This window comes from Heteronotia binoei, chromosome 9 (assembly GCF_032191835.1).
Source record: "Heteronotia binoei isolate CCM8104 ecotype False Entrance Well chromosome 9, APGP_CSIRO_Hbin_v1, whole genome shotgun sequence".
NCBI lineage: Eukaryota > Metazoa > Chordata > Lepidosauria > Squamata > Gekkonidae > Heteronotia > Heteronotia binoei.
The window spans coordinates 117,653,486-117,678,498 of NC_083231.1; the positions used below are offsets into that span (position 1 = coordinate 117,653,486).

Here is a 25,013-nt window from a genome sequence, read left to right on the forward strand (position 1 = left end):
AAGCAGGCCCTCGAACAACTCACTGTCATCCGCTTCGTTCTCTCTCTCTCTCTCTCTCTCTCTCTCTTGCTTCCTTCTGCATCACAGCTTGCTTTGCCAGACTTGCTCAATCGCACAGGAGCTACAGAGCAAAGCCTCTGTTTTCTCCATTGGCTGAGGCTCTTCCCAGGGGGAGGGGGGGAGAGCTTGCTTTGCCAGGCTCTCTCAATGGCACAGCAGAGCTACTGAGCCACGCCTCTCTTCCTTCTATTGGCTGAGGCTCCTCCCCCTCCTGGTCCCCTAGGGAAGGAAGGAAAGAGCCGGAGCTTCCTTCATTCAGTTCCCTGGATCCCATGGGAGAAATACAACGAAAGCACCTTTAAGACCAGGTCCTGATGTTTTAAGGATGATTTAAGGGTTTTTTTTTTTAAAAAAATCTGTGTGTTTGCTTGTATCCTTTATAAAGTTTATACATTTGCTAGCTGATCACAAATAGGTAGACACGTGGCCTGGCCCAACCCAACGTGGCCTGGCCCGACAAGCCCTCATTTATGTCAGATTCAGCCTTCATAACAAATGAGTTTGACACCCTGGCCCTAAACAGTTAACCTCAGTCAACGAACGGGTTTGTTCGCCAAGAGCCGAAACGTCACCTAGAGCGAGTCAAGCCCCGACCCGTCGGAGCCGTTCCTCCCCGCCTTCTGAGCTTTTTTTGGAAACCTCAAATTCTCCGGAGAGCTCCAAAGGAAGCCACGCTCCGATGCAGCAGAGATAATTCGGGGCCGTCCTGCGGTTACCGGGGAAAGTGAACAGCTTGAGCTGAGCTAATGCCGAAAGCTGATCAGGAATCTAGGAAAGCTTCGGGCGGCTGCACAGCCCATGAAGAAACTTGCCATGGCCTAAGGCAGGAAGGCTTTTCCGTCTGCATCCCCCGTCCTCTTGACAAAGCGGAGCGATGATGATGAGATTGGATTTATATCCCGCCCTCCACTCCAAAGAGTCTCAGAGCGGCTCACCATCTTCTTTCCCTTCCTCCCCCACAACAGACACCCTGTGAGGTAGATGAAGATATTGGATTTATATCCCGCCCTCCACTCCGAAAAGTCTCAGAGCGGCTCACAATCTCCTTTCCCTTCCTCCCCCACAACAGACACCCTGTGAGGTAGATGAAGATATTGGATTTATATCCCACCCTCCACTTCGAAGGGTCTCAGAGCGGCGCACAATCTCCTTTACCTTCCTCCCCACCCCCCACAACAGACACCCTGTGAGGTAGATGAAGATAATCGATTTATATCCCGCCCTCCACTCCGAAGAGTCTCAGAGCGGCTCACAAACTCCTTTCCCTTCCTTCCCCACAACAGACACCCTGTGAGGTGGGTGGGGATGGAGAGGGCTCTCACAGCAGCTGCCCTTTTAAGGACAACCTCTGCCAGAGCTATGGCTGACCCAAGGCCATTCCAGCAGCTGCAGGTGGAGGAGAGAGGAATCAAGTTTGCCAGTTTGGTGTAGTGGTTAAGTGCGTGGACTCTTATATGGGAGAACCGGGTTTGATACCCCACTCCTCCACTTGCACCTGCTGGAATGGCCTTGGGTTAACCCTAGCTCTCGTAGAGGTTGTCCTTGAAAGGGCAGCTGTTTTGAGAGCCCTCTCAGCCCCATCCACCTCACAGGGGGACTGCTGTGGGGGGAGAAGATATAGGAAATTGTAAGCCGCTCTGAGTCTCTGATTCAGAGAGAAGGGCGGGGTATAAATCTGCAACTCTTCTTCTTCAAACCTGGTTCTCCCAGATAAGGGTCCGCACACTTCACCTCCACACCAAACTGGCTGTCTGTGTTTACATTTGCAGCTCACGTTTGAAACGTTCTGAGGGGACAGGCCTTGCCTTCCTGCCCCAGCGTTTGTGGCTGCTTCTTTGCCCCCTCCCCCACTAGACCCGTCATCTTAGATCAACAGGGCTGCCAGCCTACCCTCGTTTGACCTCGTTCCTCAGGCCCGTTTCCGGACTTCCTCACGCCCTCTTCCTGTTTTCTCGGTCAAAATTCGGCTCCTGCATTTTTCCTTTCATTTAAAACCCAGCCAGCCCTCTGAGAGCTGGTTGCAAATTTACGAGAGTCCCATGTGTGTTTTGACCGAGGCCGGTGTCCCAGGCCGCTCTGTCTACCTGTGTGGAGATACGATGGACTGCGAAGCACAAGATTAGAAGCAGAGTGTGTTCGATGAAGGAGTGGGCTTGGATTGTGTGTAAGCAACACACCTGATAATCTAGGGCTGGCAGGGTATCTCTTAAGGGCTTTTTTTGTCACACCTCAAAGAAGTGGCAACACAGTGTAAAACAGCAGAAAACAGCCACTGTGTACAAAACACACAATAAAAATACACGTAGATGAAGTCTTTCTTGTTTGTCTCCTTGTTTGTTTTCCAACAGTTGTTGACGTCAAACAGTGCCGGGGCCACGGAGGTTAACAATCAGGAAATGACCGAAAAGATACTCTCCGTGCTACAAAACAATATCAACACATAATTACAATACTTTCCATTCACAACGTAGTATTACAATGTAAATTTCAGTAGCAAATTCAGTGACAAATACCATCCAAAGCGCACAACTTCACTACTGTCCATAAGATGATATCAGGTTCTTTCCAAACGATACAGTCCGACGACGCAAAACCGGTCCGTTCTCGTTTCGGATCCTTATGATCCTTCCTCTGGGACCGTCTTATTAATTTTGAACGCGGTAGTCTTGATGGTGCCTTATTTCTTTACTATACACTGTTTTCCAGGCTTTCTCTAATTTACTTCATTACTAGAACGCCACTGTTCATTCTCCATCTTTCAGCATTTGAAACGCTGAAAGATGGAGAAAGAACGGTAACGTTCTAGTAATGAAGTAGATTTGAAATGCTGAAAGATGGAGAAAGAGCAGTAATGTTCTAGTAATGAAGTAAATTTGAAATGCTGAAAGATGGAAAAAAAACAGCGTTCTTGCCCCTGTTATAACGCCCCTGTATAAATCGATGGTGCGGTCTCATTTGGAATACTGTGTGCAATTCTGGTCAACGCACCTCAAAAAGGATATTCTAGCATTGGAGAAAGTCCAGAAAAGGGCAACTAGAATGATTAAAGGGTTGGAACACTTTCCCTATGAAGAAAGGTTAAAACGCTTGGGGCTCTTTAGCTTAGAGAAACGTCGACTGTGGGGTGACATGATAGAGGTTTACAAGATTATGCTTGGGATGGAGAAAGTAGAGAAAGAGGTACTTTTGTCCCTTTCTCACAATACAAGAACTCGTGGGCATTCGATGAAATTGCTGAGCAGTCAGGTTAAAACAGATAAAAGGAAGTACTTCTTCACCCAAAGGGTGATTAACATGTGGAATTCACTGCCATAGGAGGTGGTGGAGGCTACAAGCATAGACAGCTTCAAGAGGGGGTTAGATAAAAATATGGAGCAGAGGTCCATCAGTGGCTATTAGCCACAGTGTGTGTGTGTGTGTAGGCCACTGTGTGATACAGAGTGTTGGACTGGATGGGCCATTGGCCTGATCCAACATGGCTTCTCTTATGTTCTAGTAATGAAGTAAATTAGAGAAAGCCTGGAAAACAGTGTATAGTAAAGAAATAAGGCACCGTCAAGACTACTGCATTCAATATTAATAGGACGGTCCCAGAGGAAGTATCGTAAGGATCTGAAACGAGAACAGACCGGTTTTGCATCGTCGGACTGTGTTGTTTGGAAAGAACCTGATATCATCTTATGGACAGTAGTAAAGTTGTGTGCTTTGGATGGTATTTGTTACTGAATTTGTTACTGAAATTTACATTGTAATACTACTTTGCGAATGGAAAGTATTGTAATTATGTTTTAATATTGTTTTGTAGCACAGAGGGTATCTTTTCTGTCATTTCCTGTTTTCCAACAATCGCAAATACACAGTGTACAGTAATGTCTCACAAAAGGAAAGGAACCACAAAACTGCAAATGTCCAGAGAATACTCAGTCCTTCACACTTCTTGTTCCATCTTGTGTGGTATCCAAATTCCTTGCAAATCCAGGCTCCAAAGGTGATGTTCCCTTTACGCGTGAAGGACTGAGTATTCTCTGGACATTTGAAGTTTTGTGGTTCCTTTCCTTTTGTGAGATATTATTATACACTGTGCATTTGCTATTGTTGGAAAACAAACAGAGACAAACAAGAGAGACTTTATATACATATATTTTTATTGTGTGTTTTGTACATAGGGCTTTGTAGCTGGAGCTCCTTTGCATATTAGGCCACACACCCCTGATGTAGCCAATCCTCCCAGAGCTTACAGGGCTCTCAGTACAGGGTCCAGAGATAGAATTCTAGCAGGGCTCCTTTGCAAATTTGGCCACACACCCCTGATGCAGCCAATCTTCCCAGAGCTTACAGGGCTCCTTTGCATATTAGGCCACACACCCCTGATGCAGCCAATCCTCCAAGAGCTTACAGGGCTCTTCCTACAGGGCCTATTGTAAGCTCCAGGAAGACTGGCTACATCAGGGCTGTGTGGCTCAGGGCTTTTTTGGTAGCAGGAACTCCTTTGCACATTAGGCCACACAGCCCTGATGTAGCCAATCCTCCAAGAGCTTACAGGGCTCTCAGTGCAGGGCCTACTGTAAGCTCCAGGAGGATTGGCTACATCAAGGGGTGTGTGGCCTAATATGCAAAGGAGCTCCTGCTACAAAAAAAGGCCCGGTGTCTGTTAAGGGCAGAGAAGAGGTGACCAGGTTCTCCTTTTCACTAGGGCTTTTTTTGCAGCAGAAACTCCTTTGCGCATATTAGATCACACACACGAGCGCGCGATATTACCAATCATCCTGGATCTTACACTAGGCCCTGTACTAAAAGCCCTGTAAACTCCAGGAGGATTGGCTACATCAGGGGGCGTGGCCTAATACGCAAAGGAGCTCCTGCTGCACAAAACCCCCCCTGCTTTTAACTACCCGTAAGATGCTGTCAGGAGGACCTACATGGTTGAGATGCTGGGTTCTCTGATGTATTAATAAGAACATCAGAAGAGCCCTGCTGGATGAGACTAGTGAGGGTCTATCTAGCCCAGCATCCTGTCTCACACAGTGGCCAGCCAGTTCCTCTGGAGGGACAGCAACAGGGCAGAGAGGCCGAGGCCTTCATAAGAACATCAGAAGAGCTCTGCAGGATCAGACCAATAGTCCTTCTTGTCCAGCCTTCTGTCTCACACAGGGGCCAACCAGTTCCTCTGGAGGGCCAACAACAGGGCAGAGAGGCCGAGGCCTTCCCCTGAGAAGAACATCAGAAGAGCCCTGCTGGATCCATCTAGTCCAGCATCCGGTTTCACACATTGGCCAGAAGTTTCTCTGGTGGTTCAGCAATAAGGCACAGAGGCCAAGGCCTTCCGCCTGCCGTTTCTTCCGGGCACTGGGATTCGGGACCTGTAGTCGCCGTAGCCAGTAGCCCCTGACAGACCTCTCCTCTGTGAATCCGTCTAATCCTCTCGCGGAGCCATCGGTGCCTGTGACTATTGGCACATCTTCCAGCAGCGAATCTGAATTTTAATAACTTGTTGAGTAAAGAAGCGTTTATTTGTGTCCCCCCCTGAATCTGCTGCCCCATCAGCTGTGCACCGACTTTCTCACTGCACGAAATGCCCTCTCTTTGAAACTTAGGCAGCCCCCACCCCCAAAAGAACTTGTAAAGCGATTCAGGCTCAGCATCGGTGACTTCCCCTAGGCCACGCAGAGTTTCTTGGGGGAGACAGCACCAATGTTTTATCAACAGCACTTCTCTGGCCTTCCCAAAAAGAGCCCTGGAGGAAATTATGGGTTGATTTTATGGCCAGATTATTCAGGGATTCATCGCTGCAGACCCCTGCGCCAACATTCTCTGGTTTAAGATTTGCTGAGGGTCTGGAGCAGATTCTCTTTCTTCAGTAGCTTGTAGCTACTCTCTCTGTCTCTTTTTCTCTCTGTTTCTTTCTCTCTCTCTTTCTGTCTTTGTGTCTCTTTCTCTGTCTCTCTCTCTCTCTGTGTCTGTCTCTCTCTCTCTCTTTCTGTCTCTCTGTGTCTCTTTCTCTGTCTCTCTCTCTCTCTGTCTGTCTGTGTCTCTCTTTCTGTCTCTCTGTGTTTCTTTCTCTGTCTCTCTCTGTCTGTCTCTCTGTGTCTCTTTTTCTGTCTCTCTGTCTCTCTTTCTGTGTCTGTCTCTCTCTCTCTCTTTCTGTCTCTGTGTGTCGCTTTTTCTGTCTCTCTCTCCCTGTCTCTGTCTGTGTGTGTGACTCTTTCTCTCTCTCTGCCTCTTTCTCTGTATTTCTCTGTCTCTTTTTCTCTCTGTCTCTGTCTCTCTCCCCCCTAGTTTGTGCCTAGTACAGGTAGGTTGGAGATGCAACTCTTTTGCCTTCCAGGCGATGGGTTTTAAATCTTCACACTTTCGTTCAGCGTGGGTCTGATCTTGCTGCTGTTTCTCTTGCTGCTGCTCCAGACAAGCCCCCCCCCACACACACCCTCTCCTTGAATGTTTGCTTTTTCCCTGGTTCCTTCTTGATTATTTGGGACGGTGCCCTGAATCTCAATTAAAGACACGGCCCCTGGGATGTGAAGGGTGTTCTCCAAGAGGCTTTGCTGCCACCTTGTGGAACACTGTGGAATGGCGCCTGGCTCTGCGCTAGCTTTGCTTCTTACCCTCAACGATTTGCTTGGGAACGGCCAGGGCTTTTTTGTTGTAGCAGGAGCTCCTTTGCATATTAGGCCACACCCCCTTGATGTAGCCAATCCTCCAAGAGCTGACAGTAGGCCCTGCACTAAGAGCCCTGTAAGCTCCAGGAGGATTGGCTACATCAGGGGGTGTGGGGCCTAATATGCAAAGTTGTTCCTGCTACCAAAAGAAAAGCCCTGGGGACAGCTCACAGGATTAGCTAAGGATGAGTGGCCAAAACAGTGAACCTTTATTAGGCGGCCATTTGCCCCACTGACCACGTTATCCGTCACAGGCAGGCAAATCTAGACAAGGAAGGCTGGCATGTGGAAGTAGGTGGCCGCCTAGAGTGCCACCTGGCTTAGGGGTTTCATGAGGTCCCCCAACCCCGAGCCGGTCCCGCTGCCTTCCTGACTTCGCCAAGGCTTCCCGAGGCTCAGGAAGCCTCTACAAAGTCAGGGGGCATGGCAGCGAGTGTGCTCGGAGCCGGGTTCTGACACGCGTGCTGCCATCTGGACCTCATCGAAGCTTGGAAAGCCTTGGCAAAGTCAGGGGAAGGGGAACTGGCAGCAAGCCCGCTCAGAACATGTGAAATTCACTGCTACAGGAGGTGGTAGCGGCTACAAGCATAGCCAGCTTCAAGAGGGGATTGGATAAAAATATGGAGCAGAGGTCCATCAGTGGCTATTAGCCACAGTGTGTGTGTGTGTATACACACACACACACATATTGGCCACTGTGTGACACAGAGTGTTGGACTGGATGGTCCATTGGATATTATAGCACTGGAAAAAGTGCAGAAAAGGGCAACTAGAATGATTCAAGGTTTGGAACACTTTCCCTATGAAGAAAGGTTGAAACGCTTGGGGCTCTTTAGCTTGGAGAAACGTCAACTGCAGGGTGACATGATAGAGGTTTACAAGATTCTGCATGGGATGGAGAAAGTAGAGAAAGAAGTACTTTTCTACCTTTCTCACAATACGAGAACTCGTGGGCGTTCAGTGAAATTGCTGAGCAGTCAGGTTAAAACGGATAAAAGGAAGTCCTTCTTCACCCAAAGGGTGATTAACACATGGAATTCTCTGCCACAGGAGGTGGTGGCGGCTACAAGCATAGCCAGCTTTAAGAGTGGATTGGATAAAAATATGGAGCAGAGGTCCATCAGTGGCTATTAGCCACAGTATATATATGTGTGTGTGTATGTGTGCGTATGTATGTGTGTGTGTGTGTACACACACACACATATATTGGCCACTGTGTGACACAGAGTGTTGTTCTGGAGGGGCCACTGGCCTGATCCAACATGGCTTGTTTTATATTCTTCTGTGACACAGAGTGTTGGACTGGATGGGCCATTGGCCTGATCCAACATGGCTTCTCTTGTGTTCTTCTGTCCTTAACCCAGCTCTGAGCCTGCCCACTGCCATCCCAGCCTTGCCCAGGCGGGGAGCAGGGGTCTGCCCGGGGCCACAGAACCCCCAGCGCCAGGCCTGTAGACAAGCTAAATCCGTATCTTTAGCCTCACATCATTAAATCATGCCGAACAAAGTCTCTGAACACAGTGGCACCTTTAAGACAAAAGTGTTATTCCTAGTGCCAGCTTTTGTGTCCATGCGCACAAACACTCCTCCCAGGAAGAAAGCTTTGCGGGTCTTAAAAGTGCCGCTGGACTCAAACTTCGTTCCGCTGCCTCAGACCGGCACGACTACCCACCTGAATCTGTCATTCAGTCGTACCAAGAGTAAACCTCTCTGCAGAGGGCTGGGCCGCCCCCACAGACATCGATCCACACAAGGGCTTCCTCTCCTGGAAGGCAGCTTGCAGCTCACTGGGGAGTTTTCCCAGGACGGGGTGGCTGGTCCCTGTTAAGCACAGTTCTCAACTACCTAAACGTCCCGGTTCTGCAGATCTCCTCCTTCTGCAGAGCCGGTTTGGTGTAGCGGTGAAGTACACGGACTCTTATCTGGGGGAACAGGGTTTGATTCCCTCCTCCTCCTCCACCTGCACCTGCTGGAATGGCCTTGGGTCAGCCAGAGCTCTGGCAGAGGTTGTCCTTGAAAGGGCAGCTGCTGTGAGAGCCCTCTCAGCCTCACCCTCCACACAGGGTGTCTGTTGTGGGGGGAGAAGATATAGGAGATTGTGAGCTGCTGTGAGTCTCTGGTTCAGAGAGAAGGGCGGGGTATAAATCTGGAGTCGTCGTCTTCTTAGCACAGGCAGGCAATAGCAAACCACCTATATTTTGGTGGCCAGTTTGGTGTAGTGGTTAAGCGCGCGGACTCTTAACCTGGGGGAACCGGGTTTGATTCCCCCCTCCTCCACTTGCACCTGCTGGAATGGCCTTGGGTCAGCCAGAGCTCTGGCAGAGAGTGGCTCACAATTTCCTTTACCTTCCCCCCCCCCCCACAACAGAAACCTGTGAAGTAGGTGGGGCTGAGAGAGCTCTTACAGCAGCTGCCCTTTCAAGGACAACTCCTACGAGAGCTACAGCTGACCCAAGGCCATCCCAGCAGCTGCAAGCGGAGGAGTGGGGGAATCAAGCCCGGTTCTCCCAGATAAGAGTCAGCGCACTTCACCACTACATCAAACTGGCTCTCCCTTGTGTTCCATCGTTGGTCCAATGCAACCTCTCTTTCCTCTCTGCTCCCCCAGGCTCTCCCCGCGTGCCCCATCCAGGCCACCTGCGAAGCTGCCTCCAAAGAGGAGAACAAGGAGAAGAACCGATACGTGAACATCTTGCCTTGTAAGTAGATCGGCCCCCAGCACTGGCCCTTTGCGCGCCCAGCGAAGGTGGAGGGTGGAGTTGCGCTGCGGTTCTCATGAACCCCTGAGGGGCTGCCTTTTACCGAATCAGACCGTGAGGGTTGTTGCCGTCTACTCAGACTGGCAGAGGGTCTCCAGGGTCTCAGGTGGAGGTCCTTCATATCCCTCGCCACCTGGTCCTTTCAACTGGAGATGCCGGGGATTGAACCTGGGACCTTCTGCGTGCCAAGCAGAGGCTCTGCCACTGAGCTACAGTTCGTCAGTGGGAGGGCTTCTAATGTCCTGGCCCCACTGATGGACTTCCTGATGGCACTTGGGGGTTTTTGGCCACTGTGTGACACAGAGGGTTGGACTTCCATTGGCCCGATCCAACATGGCTTCTCTTATGTTCTCCCAATAAGCAGGCACTATAATGTACGTACGCTCCTTCTCTCACGATGGAACCGTCTTTTTTTGCTCTAACCTACATCGCTGTTTCAAAGCGCTCCTCTGTGGCTTTCCCCCATTGCTCCGGTTTTTCTTTTTCATCTTTAACATGCCTCTGCTGTCCTCCTTTCCCAGATGACCATTCCAGGGTTCACCTGACGCCTCTCGAAGGGGTTCCAGACTCCGATTACATCAATGCCTCATTCATTAATGTAAGTATCCTTTTAGGGGAGGAAGTAGGAGAGGAAACGAGGAAGGGGCTTTCTGCTTTGCGGAAGGGTTTCTGCTTTGTGGAAGGGTTTCTGCTTTGCATGCAGGGTTTCTACTTTGTGGAAGGGTTTCTGCTTTGCGTGCAGGATTTCTGCTTTGCATGCAGGGTTTCTACTTTGCGGAAGGGTTTCTGCTTTGCATGCAGGGTTTCAACTTTGCGGAAGGGTTTCTGCTTTGCGTGCAGGGTTTCTGTTTTGCATGCAGGGTTTCTACTTTGTGGAAGGGTTTCTGCTTTGCATTCAGAAGGTCCCAGGTTCAATCCCAGGTATTTCCACATCGAAGGAAGGGAGAGAGAGAGAGAGAGAGGAAGGAGAAAGAAAGAAAGAAAGAAAGAAAGAAAGAAAGAAAGAAAGAAAGAAAGAAAGAAAGAAAGAAAGAAAGAAAGAAAGAAAGAAAGAAAGAGGCAGTAGGTGGTGGGAAAGACTTCTGCCCGAGACCCTGGAGAACTGCTGCCAGCCTGAGTAGGCAATACTGACCTTGATGGACTAAGAGTCTGATTCAGTACAAGGCTGCTTCACGTGTGTCCTTAAATGGGGCATTACTTCCTCATTGAGACAGGAGCACGTTCCAGTCCCCCCTTGGCTGCTTTGACATCAATATCCCAGCAGGTCGACATGATTCCACGAAGGATTCTGACTGATGGGTGCGTGATCACAAATAAAACTCTTTCTTTAGCTCTAGGGACAGAGAGGCAGCGTGGTGTAGTGCTTAGAGCGGGGGGGTGGTCAAAGCGCCGCTCAGGAGACTCCTTCAGATAGCGACAAGCCGAGTACAGAAACCGACTCCTCTTCTTTAATTCAATTTAATTCAGTTTTTTTTATTTGTACCCCACCCTGTCTGGCAGGCGGGCTCAGGCCGGCTTCCAGCATTAAAAACTTTACAACAACACGAAATAAACCACATCCAAACCAAAATGATATCGTCATTATAGGATTATCGGATTAGATCGGGGTGGCCAACGGTAGCTCTCCAGGTGTTTTTTTGCCTACAACTCCCAACAGCCCCAGCCATCAGCCATGCTGGCTGGGGCTGATGGGAGTTGTAGGCAAAAAAAAAAAAAAAGCATCTGGAGAGCGACCGTTGGCCACCCCTGGATTAGATCAAAAACCAGGCTCCACGCCATCGGCTACCAGTTACAAAACGACATCTAGGCCGGTAGTATTCAGTATCAATATCGCACCTAGATAGAGAGGCACTGGGGGAAGCGATGGCTTCAGGGGACGCCCGCTGGATCAGTTGAAAGCCTGGCGGAAGAGCTCCGTCTTACACGCCCTGTGGAACTTAGATAAGTCCCGCAGGGCCCAGATCTCCAGCGGAAGCTCATTCCACCGGGTAGGGGCCCAGACCGAAAAGGCCCTGTCCCTCATTGAAGCCAGTCGGGGGTCCTTAGGCCCAGGGATCACGAAAAGATGCTGTGCAGCTGACCACAGAGCCCTAGGGGGCTCTTCTTCGTTTTTGTCTTCTACCTAACATTTTCTTCTCTTACCTGATGCAGATGCTTACTAAATATTGTTAGCCTGTATATCACAGTGTTTGTTTTTTTTCTGTATTGGCCATTTTTCAGCAGCCAACGTTTTTAAGGGCAAACCCTGATCTGTCTTTTGTCTTTTTTTTTTTTTTTTTTGCTTTTGTTCGGGCCAGGGGTACCAAGAGAAGAACAAGTTCATTGCCGCGCAAGGTAAATCCTTTTGGCTTCCTTTCGTCTTGTTTGTGCTCTGGTGGCAGAAGACTGGGAGTTATTTTACGCGGACCTAAGGATACGGATAAACAGCCCCGTGGCGCAGAGCGGTGAAGCTGCAGTACCGCAGTCCGAGCTCTCTGCTCACGACCTGAGTTCGATCCCGGCGGAAGCCGGGTTCAGGTAGCCGGCTCGAGGTTGACGCAGCCTTCCATCCTTCCGAGGTCGGCAAAAGGAGTACCCAGATTGCTGACTGGGGAAGGCAGTGGCAAACCACCTGGTAAAAAAAGTCTGCCATGAAAACGTGATGTGACGTCACCCCGGAGTCGGAAACGACTGGTGCTTGCACAGGAGACTACATTTACCTTTTAAGGATATGGATAGGTGTGTCTGGTTCTGTTACTGCAGGGGGTGGAGATTTGGGGATTTTTTAATATTTAAAACAATTATCTGATGTCCCCCCCCCCCCCAAAAAAAATAGTATCCTCATGGCTGCTGCCATCATGACATTAAAATGTTTTAAACAGCATTCTAAGAGTATATATAAATATTTGACAGTATAGTAAAAATGCAGACTTAGAAACACACAGGAGCTGTGTGTCGTGTATGCACTACTCACGTTCCCTTCAAACCTTTTGCTGCGTTAACAACATAAAATGCGTTATTTATAACTTATCAGGGCATATAAAATTGTGCTGTTTGGTGTATTTCTGGAGCTGAGAAGCGTAAATGCCTACGTTTTCTTCAAGAGAAATTGCAGATGTGGCAATACCTGGGAGCAGGGGTGGAATTCTGGCAGGAGCTCCTTTGCATATTATGCCGCACACACCCTGATGTAGCCAACCCTCCGAGAGCTGACAAGGCTCTTTTTTTGTAAGCTCTTGAGGGGATTGGCTACATCAGGGGGTGTGGCCTAATACGCAAAGGAGCCCTGCTAGAATCCCGCCCCTGCCTGAGGGAGAGATGCAGATTTTTGAATTCTGAACTGCTTTTATGGTGGTGGTGTTGGCAGAAAGCGTTCCCCCTAAGCTGAGTTAGCGTGAGCTAGCTCCCTTTTTTAGCCTCCGGCGCGCACATTTTTGTCACAGCTCAGGGGAAAAAAAAAAACCCCGGAGCAAACGAATCGATGCAGCAGCTTGCAACGCAGTAGCATTTTGGCTCATAAGGCTCCGCGGCTTCGAGGGAGTCTCACTTCTGACTTTGCAGGCTGCTCGAAGCAAAAGGGGAACAGAGGTGCTCTGCCGTCGCCCGTCTCTGCATCACGACCCTGGACTTCCTGGGGGGGGGTCTTCCCCTCCGAATATTAATCAGAGCCAATCCCGCGTTAACCCCTGAGAGCTGGCGAGATTGGGCTAACCTGCGCCGTCCACATCAGGGCAGAGGTGAGGTGCCGTCTTTTTTGGGTGGTCTCTCAGCCGGACCCTCCTTCGCTTGCAAGATCGGAAGACGGGGAAAGCACTGCGCGCAAAAGAATAAAAATGACATTCAAAAAAACTAACAACCGGAGGTACCACATAACACAGTGGGATATCATTCCATTCGTTAGGGAGAGTCCCGCTACAGAAACGTCTATTCCGTACTGTGTAAAAAGGTCAAGGTGGAGAGCCCCCTGCGCAAGCACCAGTCGTTTCCGGCTCTGGGGTGACGTCGCATCACGACATTTTCACGGCAGGCTTCTTTACGGGTCGGTTTGCCGTCGCCTTCCCCAGGCCTCTACGCTTTCCCCCCAGCGAGCTGGGGACTTCCTTTTACCGACCTCGGAAGAATGGAAGGCTGAGTCGACCTCGAGCCGGTGACCTGAAAACCTAGCTTCCGCCAGGGATCAAACTCAGGTTGTGAGCAGAGTTTAGGACTGCAGTACTGCAGCTTTAGCACTCTGCCCCATGGGGCTCTTAATGCCTAGGAAAGAAAAGGGAAAGGTCCCCTGTGCAAGCACCAGTTGGTTCCAACTCTGGGGTGACATCGCATCACGACATTTTTACGGCAGACTTCTTTACACGTGAAGCTGCCTTCGACTGAATCACGCTCCTTTGTCAGGGCCATAGCCAAGGGGGAGGGACGGTGGCTCAGTGGTAGAGCATCTGCTTGGCAAGCAGAAGGTCCCAAGGTTCAATCCCCGGCATCTCCAACTAAGAAGGGTCCAGGCAAATAGGTGTGAGAAACCTCAGCTGGAGACCCTGGAGAGCCGCTGCCAGTCTGAGTAGATGACTGACTTTGATGGACCCAGGGTCTGATTCAGTAGAAGGCAGCTTCATATGTTCATATGTCCAAGGGGAGGATGGTGGCTCAGTGGTAGAGCATATGCTTGTAAGCAGGAGGTCCCAGGTTCAAACCCTTGGCATCTCCAACTAAAAGGGGTCCAGGCAAAGAGGCGTGAAAAACCTCAGCCTGAGACCCTGGAGAGCAGGAGACGACAGTGGTTCAGTGGTAGAGCATCTGCTTGGTAAGCAGAAGGTCCCAGGTTCAATCCCCGGCATCTCCAAACTAAAAAGGGTCCAGCAAGGAGGCAGGAAAAACCTCAGCTTGAGGACCCTGGAGAGCTGCTGCCAGTCTGAGTAGACAAGACTGACTTCGATGGACCCGGGGTCTGATTCAGTAGAAGGCAGCTTCATATCTTCATTTCAAATCTGGTGTGGCCACAGGTGGGATTTTTTGTTTAGGGAGGCCAGGGGGGCCGGGCTGTCAGCATCTGGAGCAGAGGTCCATCAGTAGCTATTAGCCACAGCTTATCGTTGGAACTCTCTGTCATGGGGCAGCGATGCTCTGTATTCTTGTGCTTGGGGGTGGGGGGGCAACAGTGGGAGGGTTCTAGTGTCCTAGCCCCACTGGTGGACCTCCTGATGGAACTTGGGGGGGGGGGGGGTTGGCCCTTGTCAGGCTGGATGGGCCATTGGCCTGATCCAACATGGCTTCTCTTATGTTCTTATGTGACACAAAGTGTCAGGCTGGATGGGCCACTGGCCTGATCCAACATGGCTTCTCTTACGTTCTTACTGGAAGGCAGGAGGCTAGGGCTCCCCAGCTGCTCCCAAAGGGCAAATCTCCCAGCCCAGCTTGGCTCCCAGGATTTCACTTCCTTCCCATTTGCAGAACTTCTTCTAAGGCAGGGATGGCCAACAGTAGCTCTCCAGATGTTTTTTTGCCTACAACTCCCATTAGCCCCAGCTGGAGAGCTACCATTGGCCACCCCTGTTCTGAGGGGCCAGGCTGTCACTCTGGAGTGCTTCCCTCCTCAGAGCAGCCACTGCCTTGGAAAGGCAGTGTTGGTGGCTGTAGATGGTGGGGGCCAGGACCCTGTGGGCCCCGCTGTAGCGACAGGCCTGCTCTTAGTCCATCAAGGCCATTATGGTCTACACAGACTGGCAGGGGGCTCTCCAGGTCCTTCTGCAGATGTCTTTCACATCACCTCCTTTCAGAATCTTTTAACTGGCGATGCCTGGGATTGAAACCTGGGACCTTCTGCATGCCAAGCAGATGAGAGCCAGTTGGTGTAGTGGTGAAGTGCGCGGACCCTTATCCGGGAGAACCGGGTTTGATTCTCCACTCCTCCAGTTGCAGCTGCTGGCATGGCCTTGGGTCCGCCAGAGCTCTCGCAGGAGTTGTCCTTGAAAGGGCAGCTTCTGTCAGAGCTCTCTCGGCCTCACCCACCTCACAGAATGCCTGTTGTGGGGGAGGGAAGATAAAGGAGATTGTAAGCTGCTCTGAGACTCCAGAGAGAAGGGTGGGGCATAAATCTGCAATTCTTCTTCTACCACTGAGCCGCGGCTGCCTCACCTGAGTGAGGTGGGTGAGTGAGGCGCGGCTGCTGATTTTGCCACCGTCTTTCCTGTGGCCTCAAGTGATGTTTCTGTCTTTCGCTGTTTTTGTTTGTGCGTCTTTTTTAAGGACCAAAAGAAGAAACCGTGAATGACTTCTGGAGAATGATTTGGGAGCAAAACACAGCGACCATTGTCATGGTGACGAACTTGAAAGAGAGGAAAGAGGTAAACCGGGACCCGAGAGGCTGTCGTGGCCGGTGGGAGGAGAGAGGCTGAGAAGCAGGATGGCAAAGCAATGTGCCTTATAGGAAAAGCTGTGCACCTTGTTCTAAGGAGAAATAGCCAGTGGGGGGGGGGGCGGGGTTTCAGTGGCTGCACTCTGCAAGCGTACTAGCAGCAGGCAGTGCTGGAAGAATGCAACACAGATAAAAAGAAGTACTTCTTCACCCAAAGGGTGATTAACGTGGGATTCACTGCCACAGGAGGCGGTGGTGGCCACAAGCATGGCCAGCTTCAAGTGAGGATTGGATAAAAATATGGAGCAGAGGTCCATCAGTGGCTATTAGCCACATGGCTTCTCTTATGTTCTTATGTAAGAACATAAGAGAAGCCATGTCGGATCAGGCCAGTGGCCCATCCAGTCCAACACTCTGTGTCACAGAAGAACATAAGAGAAGCCATGTTGGATCAGGCCAATGGCCCATCCAGTCCAACACTCTGTGTCACATAAGAACATAAGAGAAGCCCTGTTGGATCAGGCCAGTGGCCCATCCAGTCCAACACTCTGTGTCACATAAGAGAAGCCACGTTGGATCAGGCCAATGGCCCATCCAGTCCAACACTCTGTGTCACAGAAGAACATAAGCCATGTTGGATCAGGCCAGTGGCCCATCCAGTCCAACACTCTGTGTCACATAAGAACATGAGAGAAGCCATGTTGGATCAGCCAGTAGCCCCTCCAGTCCAACACTCTGTGTCACAGAAGAACATAAGCCATGTTGGATCAGGCCAGTGGCCCATCCAGTCCAACACTCTGTGTCACATAAGAACATAAGAGAAGCCATGTTGGATCAGGCCAATGGCCCATCCAGTCCAACACTCGTTGTCACATAAGAACATAAGAGAAGCCATGTTGGATCAGGCCAGTGGCCCTTCCAGTCCAACACTCTGTGTCACATAAGAACATAAGAGAAGCCCTGTTGGATCAGGCCAGTGGCCCCTCCAGTCCAACACTCTGTGTCACATAAGAACATAAGAGAAGCCATGTTGGATCAGGCCAGTGGCCCATCCAGTCCAACACTCTGTGTCACAAGAACATGAGAGAAGCCTTGTTGGATCAGGCCAGTGGCCCTTCCAGCCCAACACTCTGTGTCACATAAGAACATGAGAGAAGCCATGTTGGATCAGGCCAATGGCCCATCCAGTCCAACACTCTGTGTCACAAGAACATGAGAGAAGCCTTGTTGGATCAGGCCAGTGGCCCATCCAGTCCAACACTCTGTGTCATATAAGAACATAAGAAGCCTTGTTGGATCAGGCCAATGGCTCATCCAGTCCAACGCTCTGTGTCATATAAGAACATAAGAGAAGCCTTGTTGGATCAGGCCAGTGGCCCATCCAGTCCAACACTCTGTGTCACATAAGAACATAAGAGAAGCCACGTTGGATCAGGCCAATGGCCCCTCCAGTCCAACACTCTGTGTCACAGAAGAACATAAGAGAAGCCATGTTGGATCAGGCCAGTGGCCCATCCAGTCCAACACTCTGTGTCACATAAGAACATAAGAGAAGCCATGTTGGATCAGGCCAGTGGCCCATCCAGTCCAACACTCTGTGTCACATAAGAACATAAGAGAAGCCACGTTGGATCAGGCCAATGGCCCCTCCAGTCCAACACTCTGTGTCACAGAAGAACATAAGAGAAGCCATGTTGGATCAGGCCAGTGGCCCATCCAGTCCAACACTCTGTGTCACATAAGAACATAAGAGAAGCCACGTTGGATCAGGCCAGTGGCCCATCCAGTCCAACACTCTGTGTCACATAAGAGAAGCCACGTTGGATCAGGCCAGTGGCCCATCCAGTCCAACACTCTGTGTCACATAAGAGAAGCCATGTTGGATCAGGCCAGTGGCCCATCCAGTCCAACACTCTGTGTCACATAAGAGAAGCCACGTTGGATCAGGCCAGTGGCCCATCCAGTCCAACACTCTGTGTCACAGAAGAACATAAGAGAAGCCATGTTGGATCAGGCCAATGGCCCATCCAGTCCAACACTCTGTGTCACAGAAGAACATAAGAGAAGCCATGTTGGATCAGGCCAGTGGCCCATCCAGTCCAACACTCTGTGTCACACAGTGGCCAAAAAACCCAAGTGCCATCAGGAGGTCTACCAGTGGGGCTAGAAACCCTCCCACTTTGCCCCCCCAAGCACCAGGAATACAGAGCATCACTGCCTCAACAGAGAGTTATTTATTAAAAACATTGAACAGTCTGTGGCCTTTTCGCACCCCACTTGAGAGCTGTGTCCAAGTTGAGGAAGTGTAATCGATAAGCACTCTTTGAGTGGGCCTGCTCTCACACAAGTTCACATTGTCCAAGTTCGAAATCCCCACTTTTGCCGCAGAAGCGAACTGGGTGACCTCGGGCCAGTCCCACACTTTCGGCCTAACCTACTGCACAGAGTTGTGAGGATAAGGGGAAGGAGAGGAAGAAGGCGTTAAACGTCTTTGGCTCCCCGCTGGGAGAAAAAGACGGGGTACAGATGAAGCAAATGCATTTATTTCTGCGCCACCTTTCCTCCCAGCTGAGGTGTACCCAAGATGACAAGGGTTAAGAACCTTTTGAGCATTCAAATAAATATGTTGCAGAGCTGCAGAATTGGTGCACGTGAGACAGATCAGTACCACAGTCTGCAAATGCTCCTCACATAGCTCATACGGTTGGAGGTGGAAAGTAACCAGGCAGGGACCACCTGGTGGAGCTCACCTTGCAAGAGCGAAACTCTGCAGGCCCTGTCTCTTTTTCACTAAATCTTTTTTTTTTAAATGTTGTTTCTCTCCAGTGTAAATGTGCCCAGTACTGGCCTGATCAGGGCTGCTGGACCTATGGAAACATCCGCGTATCTGTAGAAGACGTGACTGTCTTGGTTGACTACACGGTGCGGAAGTTCTGCATTCAGCAGGTATCGCGTGTTGTTCGTCTTTCTTCCCTGCCCCCTCCTCCAAGTATTCGCCATGCCTTTCAGGCTCGGTTGGTGCTGGCCGGTGCTTCTGTATCCAAGCTCATGCGTCCCCAAACACTGCCAGGTGCCCTTGTGTGACTTCGGCCGGTCCAAGGCCCCTTTTCGTAACCCCCGTTTCCCGCCCGTCCACCCAGGTGGGCGATGTCACCAACAAAAAGCCCCAACGCCTGGTGACGCAGTTCCACTTCACCAGCTGGCCCGATTTCGGAGTCCCCTTCACGCCGATCGGAATGCTGAAGTTCCTGAAGAAAGTGAAGACATGCAACCCACAGTACGCGGGGGCCATCGTCGTCCACTGCAGGTCAGTTTGGGTGTGTGTATGTTTGTGTGCCATGTTGTCAGCGGTTCTCATTAACTCAGCCTCTTCGATGTCATTCAAATGAGGCTTTATTTAAATGAGCATCATGTGCACAGACAAGACGTTCTTTGTTAGAACTGACCCAACAGGGCTGGGCAATACGTTTATACTTTGCCCGAACCGTTAACCACGTAAGCAACCTAAGCACAAAGCTAGCGCTGGAATAAAATTCAAAAGGTTTTCCCAGTCAGGTGCCCCCCTCCCCTCCCAAACCAGTTCAAGACTTTTCTCTGAAAGTTAATGCCTCTGGCTGGACAGAAAACAGATGTCCTTGGCAGCTGTGCTGAGGAATGTGTCTTAGATTGCAGAGTGGCCCTTCTGTAGCCAGGGCGGGAGAGAAGATGATGATATTGGATTTATATCCCGCCCTGTGCCCTGAATCTCAGCATCTCAGTGCAGTCACAATCTCCTTTACCTTCCCCCACACCCACAACAGACACCCTGTGAGGTAGATGAAGATATTGGATTTATATCCCGCCCTCCACTCAGAGGAGTCTCAGAGTGGCTCACAATCTCCTTTCCCTTCCCCCCCCACAACAGACACCCTGTGAGGTAGATGAAGATATTGGATTTATATCCCGCCCTCCACTCTGAAGAGTCTCAGAGCGGCTCACAATCTCCTTTACCTTCCTCCCCCACAACAGACACCCTGTGAGGTAGATGAAGATATTGGATTTATATTCCGCCCTCCACTCCGAAGAGTCTCAGAGAGGCTCACAATCTCCTTTACCTTCCTCCCACACAACAGACACCCTGTTAGGTAGATGAAGATATTGGACTTATATCCCACCCTCCACTTCGAAGAGTCTCAGAGCGGCTCACAATCTCCTTTACCTTCCTCCCACACAACAGACACCCTGTGAGGTAGATGAAGATATTGGATTTATATCCCGCCCTCCACTCCGAAGAGTCTCAGAGCGGCTCACAATCTCCTTTCCCTTCCCCCCCCACAACAGACACCCTGTGAGGTAGATGAAGATATTGGATTTATATCCCGCCCTCCACTCAAGAGTCTCAGAGCGGCTCACAATCTCCTTTCCCTTCCTCCCCCACAACAGGCATCCTGTGAGGTAGATGAAGATATCGGATTTATATCCCGCCCTCCACTCCGAAGAGTCTCAGAGCGGCTCACAATCTCCTTTCCCTTCCTCCCACACAACAGACACCCTGTGAGGTAGATGAAGATATTGGATTTATATCCCGCCCTCCACTCCGAAGAGTCTCAGAGCGGCTCACAATCTCCTTTCCCTTCCCCCCCCCACAACAGACACCCTGTGAGGTAGATGAAGATATTGGATTTATATCCCGCCCTCCACTCCGAAGAGTCTCAGAGCGGCTCACAATCTCCTTTCCCTTCCTCCCCCACAACAGACACCCTGTGAGGTAGATGAAGATATCGGATTTATATCCCGCCCTCCACTCCGAAGAGTCTCAGAGCGGCTCACAATCTCCTTTACCTCCCCCCCCCCCACAACAGACACCCTGTGAGGTAGATGAAGATATCGGATTTATATCCCGCCCTCCACTCCGAAGAGTCTCAGAGCGGCTCACAATCTCCTTTACCTCCCCCCACCCCACAACAGACACCCTGTGAGGTAGATGAAGATATTGGATTTATATCCCGCCCTCCACTCCGAAGAGTCTCAGAGCGGCTCACAATCTCCTTTCCCTTCCTCCCCCCACAACAGACACCCTGTGAGGTAGATGAAGATATTGGATCTATATCCCGCCCTCCACTCCGAAGAGTCTCAGAGCGGCTCACAATCTCCTTTCCCTTCCTCCCCCACAACAGACACCCTGTGAGGTAGATGAAGATATTGGATCTATATCCCGCCCTCCACTCCGAAGAGTCTCAGAGCGGCTCACAATCTCCTTTCCCTTCCTCCCCCACAACAGACACCCTGTGAGGTAGATGAAGATATTGGATCTATATCCCGCCCTCCACTCCGAAGAGTCTCAGAGCGGCTCACAATCTCCTTTCCCTTCCTCCCCCACAACAGACACCCTGTGAGGTAGATGAAGATATTGGATCTATATCCCGCCCTGTGCCCTGAATCTCAGCGTCCCAGTGCAGTCACAATCTCCTTTCCCTCCCCCCCTCCCCCACACAAAACAGACTTGTGAATTGTATATATTGTGAATTGTTAATTTAAAGTGTAATTTTATACTTTTATGTTAGTTTTATATATGTTGTAAGCCGCCCTGAGCCACTCGATGGGAAGGGCGGGATATAAATCCCAGATAAATAAAAAAAAATAAAAATAAAAAGACCACCTGTGAGGTAGGCGGGGCTGAGAGAGCTCCCCCGGAAGCTGCCCTGTTGGAAATAAACAACGTCTTTATCCGTCGCCTGCCCGCTGCGATCCGGCCCAGCGGATCGCTTTGCTCAAAGAGCCCAGGCGGCTTGTCGGAACCGAGTCAAGGGAGCCGCTCTTCTCTTTCTTCCCCCCGCCCAGTGCTGGCGTCGGACGAACGGGGACTTTCATTGTCATCGACGCCATGCTGGACATGATGCTGACCGAGAGGAAGGTGGACGTTTACGGGTTCGTGAGCCGCATCCGGGCGCAGCGCTGCCAGATGGTGCAGACGGATGTAAGTCGGGGCTCCGCGAAGGCGAAGGCCATCTGCCGTAGGCCACTCGCGCCCTTTGCTTTCATCTAGAACCGAGTTCTGGTAGCACCTTAGAGACCAACAAGGTTTTTTTGGGGGGGGTTATAAACTTCTGAGAGTCAGAGTTCCCTTCGTTGACGCTTTATGGTTTGGAATAATGCCAAGAGGACCTTTTTAAATGAAGAAAACGGAGAAACGTCGCCTGCGGGGTGACATGAGAGAGGTTTACGAGACGATGCGTGGGATGGAGAAGGCAGAGAAATAAGTCCTTTTCTCGCTTTCTCGCAATACAAGAACTCGCGAGTGCCCGTCCATCCCTGCCGTACCCAGTTTTATTCTTAAGAAGAACACAAAAGGCTGCACCGATTAGGGGATCTAGACATATGTCCAAAAAGAAAAAAAGGGGGGGGTGTCATATGTATCAAAACAATGATAATTAACGTGTTTTAAAAGGCATCGCTTCTGAGCATGTACGAAGAACGCTTAATTAATTATACTGCTAGAAATGCATTATAATGGTATATGAATTATTGCAGGCATGTAAAAAAACAAAACTCCAAAGCCAGAAGGAAACACAATTCTGACCCTTCCGCTCCAGAGTCCCGTTTGCTTCTCTCTTTCCTGATTCCCCCCACTCCTAATAGATCACGGTGATTGTCGGGCTTCAGTGCTTTTGCTCTCAGAGGTGCTTAGTCCCCATCTTGATGTCCCCAAGGGATATAATCTCACTTCCTCAGTGCCACCCGGCTTCAAGGCGTGGCCTCAATGGGATATGGAATCTGGCTGTTCAAGTTGCGCTCTCTCATGAAGCCTGTCGGGTGACCTCGGGCCAGTCCCGGTTCTCTCCGAACGCTCTCAGCCCCGCTTGCCTCACAAGGTGCCTATTTTGGGGGAAGGGGAAGGGAAGACGACAGTCAGCCGCTTGGAGACTCCTGAGGGCAGAGGAAAGCGAGCTATAAAAACCAACTCTTCCCCTTCTTCCTCTTCCAGATGCAGTATGTCTTCATCTACCAAGCCCTCTTGGAGCATTACCTGTATGGAGACACAGAGCTGGAGGTGACCTCGCTGGAGATCCACCTCCAGAAGATTTATAACAAGATCCCAGGGACCAGCAGCAATGGACTGGAGGAAGAGTTTAAGGTAGGTGGCCGCCCCGGCACCTCACTGCTCCGTCACTGGGGCTGTGCACCGCTGGACCTGTCCAAGCCGATCCTGGTCATCTCAGAAGTGAACCGGTTGTGTTTTTCTTCATCCACAAGGTCATAGGATTGTGTAGAGCAGCGGTCCCTGGATCACTATCGGTCCGTGGCCCATCAGCAACCAGGCCAGCAGCCTCGCTCCCCCCCCACCGCCCCGTGATGCCCGGCAGCCGCCCCCCCCCCCCACAGCGCCTCCTCCTCCCTCTGTTTTTACTATGTTAAGCCCAGGAAAGTGCCTTCCAGGCTCTTTAAACATAAGAACATAAGAGAAGCCATGTTGGATCAGGCCAGTGGCCCATCCAGTCCAACACTGTGTCACATAAGAACATAAGAGAAGCGTGTTGTAAGCCGCTCTGAGCCCACTTTGGTGGGGTAGGGCGGGATATAAATAAAATAAAATGAAATGAAATGAAGTCAGGCCAGTGGCCCATCCAGTCCAACACTCTGTGTCACAGAAGAACATAAGAGAAGCCCTGTTGGATCAGGCCAGTGGCCCATCAAGTCCAACACTCTGTGTCAGATAAGAACATAAGAGAAGCCATGTTGGATCAGGCCAATGGCCCATCCAGTCCAACACTCTGTGTCACATAAGAACATAAGAGAAGCCCTGTTGGATCAGGCCAGTGGCCCATCAAGTCCAACACTCTGTGTCAGATAAGAACATAAGAGAAGCCATGTTGGATCAGGCCAATGGCCCATCCAGTCCAACACTCTGTGTCACATAAGAACATAAGAGAAGCCATGTTGGACAGGCCAATGGCCCATCCAGTCCAACACTGTGTGTCACATAAGAACATAAGAGAAGCCCTGTTGGATCAGGCCAGTGGCCCATCCAGTCCAACACTCTGTGTCACATAAGAACATAAGAGAAGCCGTGTTGTAAGCCGCTGTGAGCCCGCTTTGGTGGGGTAGAGCGGGATATAAATCAAATCAAATGAAATGAAATGAAATCAGGCCAGTGGCCCATCCAGTCCAACACTCTGTGTCACCTAAGAACATAAGAGAAGCCCTGTTGGATCAGGCCAGTGGCCCATCAAGTCCAACACTCTGTGTCAGATAAGAACATAAGAGAAGCCATGTTGGATCAGGCCAATGGCCCATCCAGTCCAACACTCTGTGTCACATAAGAACATAAGAGAAGCCATGTTGGATCAGGCCAATGGCCCATCCAGTCCAACACTGTGTGTCACATAAGAACATAAGAGAAGCCCTGTTGGATCAGGCCAGTGGCCCATCCAGTCCAACACTCTGTGTCACATAAGAACATAAGAGAAGCCGTGTTGTAAGCCGCTGTGAGCCCGCTTTGGTGGGGTAGAGCGGGATATAAATCAAATCAAATGAAATGAAATGAAATCAGGCCAGTGGCCCATCCAGTCCAACACTCTGTGTCACATAAGAACATAAGAGAAGCCATGTTGGATCAGGCCAATGGCCCATCCAGTCCAACACTCTGTGTCACACAGCGGCCAAAAATATATACGTATATGTACACACACACACACTGTGGCTAATAGCCACTGATGGACCTCTGCTCCATATTTTTATCTAACCCCTTCTTGAAGGTGGCTATGCTTGTGGACGCCACCACCTCCTGTGGCAGTGAATTCCACATGTTAATCACCCTTTGGGTGAAGAAGTACTTCCTTTTATCCGTTTTAACCTGTCTGCTCAGCAATTTCATCGAATGCCCACGAGTTCTTGTATTGTGAGAAAGGGAGAAAAGTACTTCTTTCTCTACTTTCTCCATCCCATGCATTATCTTGTAAACTTCTATGATGTCACCCCTCAGTCGACGTTTCTCCAAGCTAAAGAGCCCTAAGCGTTTCAACCTTTCTTCATAGGGAAAGTGTTCCAGCCCTTTAATCATTTTAGTTGCCCTTTTCTGAACTTTCTCCAATGCTATAATATCCTTTTTGAGGTGCGGCGACCAGAGGAGCTACCATCTGGTAGCTCTCCAGATGTTTTTTTGCCTACAACTCCCATCAGCCCCAGCCAGCATGGCCATGCTGGCCGGGGCTGATGGGAGTTGTAGGCAAA

General features: G+C 50.4%; 1 protein-coding gene across 1 annotated transcript in view; it reads left to right on the plus strand.

Annotated features, from left to right (window-relative positions):
* Positions 1 to 25,013, plus strand: part of PTPRA (protein tyrosine phosphatase receptor type A) — a 68,292-nt gene that overhangs the window by 18,937 nt on the left and 24,342 nt on the right. The window contains exons 6-13 of the mRNA XM_060247416.1: positions 9,325 to 9,415; positions 9,997 to 10,073; positions 11,773 to 11,809; positions 15,695 to 15,792; positions 18,630 to 18,749; positions 18,944 to 19,110; positions 21,624 to 21,759; positions 22,768 to 22,917. Of these exons, the coding sequence (XP_060103399.1) occupies positions 9,325 to 9,415; positions 9,997 to 10,073; positions 11,773 to 11,809; positions 15,695 to 15,792; positions 18,630 to 18,749; positions 18,944 to 19,110; positions 21,624 to 21,759; positions 22,768 to 22,917 (876 nt within the window). The remainder of the gene's footprint in view (positions 1 to 9,324; positions 9,416 to 9,996; positions 10,074 to 11,772; positions 11,810 to 15,694; positions 15,793 to 18,629; positions 18,750 to 18,943; positions 19,111 to 21,623; positions 21,760 to 22,767; positions 22,918 to 25,013) is intronic.